The sequence below is a fragment of the Chiloscyllium punctatum genome, chromosome 3, assembly GCF_047496795.1.
Source record: "Chiloscyllium punctatum isolate Juve2018m chromosome 3, sChiPun1.3, whole genome shotgun sequence".
In the NCBI taxonomy this organism is placed as follows: domain Eukaryota; kingdom Metazoa; phylum Chordata; class Chondrichthyes; order Orectolobiformes; family Hemiscylliidae; genus Chiloscyllium; species Chiloscyllium punctatum.
In genome coordinates, this window is record NC_092741.1 from 114,139,387 (window position 1) to 114,141,493 (window position 2,107).

Here is a 2,107-nt window from a genome sequence, read left to right on the forward strand (position 1 = left end):
AAGGAAGAGAAAGAGAAATTCCACATTGAACTCAAACAAACATTGTCTGGAAGAAGTTTTGTTTCTACTAAATTTGAGCAGAATTCAGAAACTATTGAGAAATGAATTTACTAGCTAGGAGACAACAGCTTGGTCAGTATGAATATGTTTAATAATGCTAACTCCCCATAACTTTGGCTATATAACCTGTAGTTACCAACACGCTAACGAATAACAGAATTGATACAGTGCAGGATTCCAATCAGACCATCATGTCTGCACCAGCTGTCTGAGCCATTTAACTCAGTGCCAAACTCCTATCTTTGGCCAGTAACCCAACAATTATCTTAAGGCTCTCAATAGGGCAGAACAGAGGTTCAGTAGTTAGTACTGCTGGCTCAGTGCCAGGCACCCAGGCACAAATCTAGCCTTGGGTGATTGTGTAAACTCCACAGAGACATTCTCACTGCATCTGCATCGGCTTCCTGCAGTTTCCTCTCAGTGCAATGATGTGCAGGTTAGGTGGTTTGGCCATGCTAAATTGCTCCATAATGTCCAAGGATGTGCAAGGTCGGTAGGTTAGTTCTAATAAATGTGGATTATGGCAAGAGGATATAAGAGCTAGAGGATCAGTGTAGACTCAATGGGCCTAATGGCCTCGATCTGCACAATAAGTATTCTGGGATGCTCTTTAATCTGTCTCCATTGTGCTTCCAGGCAGTGGGTTCCAAACCAGAACCACTCACTTCACCTAAAAGATTCTCATCTCACATTCAGTTCTTCTTCACAAGCAGGAACAGTTTCTCCTAAACAACTCTGGCAAACATCTCAGGATTTCAAAGACCTCTGTCAAACTACACCTCAGCCCTCACCTCCAATAAAGACAAGCTCAGCTTTCCAACCTTCAACCCCCCGCCCAAGTGAAGGTGCTCATCCCTGAAAGGATTCCCGCAAACCTCTTGTGCATTTGCTAACAGCCCACGGGATGACACCGAGAACTCCAGCTGCGGTCTAACCTCTTTGTCCTTTACACCTGTCTCCTCTGTTACTCCTACATCCTTTCCTCTACATGTTTCCTCCTGCGCTGTCAGTAACCTGTGCCTTCCATTTCACCCCCGACCCTCTGAAACCCTTTGCACCCACCCCACCCGAACCCTCTGAAACCTTGTTTACCCCCCCCCCCCGATCCTGTCCCCCGACCCTCTGGAACCTTGTCCCCCCCCCCGATCCTGTCCCCCGACCCTCTGGAACCTTGTCCCCCGACCCTCTGGAACCTTGTCCCCCGACCCTCTGGAACCTTGTCCCCCCCCCCCGATCCTGTCCCCCGACCCTCTGGAACCTTGTCCCCCGACCCTCTGGAACCTTGTCCCCCGACCCTCTGGAACCTTGTCCCCCCCGATCCTGTCCCCCCCCCCGATCCTGTCCCCCCCCCCGATCCTGTCCCCCGACCCTCTGGAACCTTTGCCCCCCCGATCCTGTCCCCCGACCCTCTGGAACCTTGTCCCCCCCGATCCTGTCCCCCCCCCCCCCCGATCCTGTCCCCCCCCCCCCGATCCTGTCCCCCCCCCCCCATCCTGTCCCCCCTCCCCCGATCCTGTCCCCCCCCCCCGATCCTGTCCCCCGACCCTCTGGAACCTTTGCCCCCCGCCCCCGATTTCTCCCTCCATCCGCCGCGTGCCCTCTCCTACGTTTCAGCCTCTCCACCGCGAAGTTCTCGAAATCCTGCAGCGAGACGTTCTCAGTCGGTGGCTGCTCGTAGAACTGGATGGGGAACGGATAGACCTCGGCCAAGGGGGAGCATCGCTGGCGACGCAGCCTTCCCCTGAAGAACTCCATCACCTGGGGCCTAGCACAGCGCGACCGATATCTCCCAGCAACCGGCCCGAGCCCCGAGCCGCCTGTAATCTCCCGCCACCCGCCTCGCCAATCACAGAGCGCACTAGCGAACCGGGACAATTCCTATTGGCCGGAACCATCAGCGGATCAACCAATCCCAATGGGGGGTCAACGTGGCACGCCCGCCCTTTGGTCGGGACTTCCTCCAACTTAGCCAATGACGGCGTGTGGCGGGTTGTCAACTCCTCTATTGGCCACGATACGCAGACAAACAGCCAATTGTAAAATGGTC

The 2,107-nt window shown here is 54.8% G+C and overlaps 1 protein-coding gene across 1 annotated transcript in view; it reads right to left on the reverse strand.

Annotated features, from left to right (window-relative positions):
- The window catches only part of prim2 (DNA primase subunit 2), a 174,370-nt gene extending 172,481 nt beyond the window's left edge, over positions 1-1,889 (reverse strand). The window contains exon 1 of the mRNA XM_072558388.1: positions 1,668-1,889. Within this exon, the coding sequence (XP_072414489.1) occupies positions 1,668-1,815 (148 nt within the window). The 5' untranslated portion in view covers positions 1,816-1,889. The remainder of the gene's footprint in view (positions 1-1,667) is intronic.
- Between the last annotated feature and the right edge of the window lie 218 nt (positions 1,890-2,107).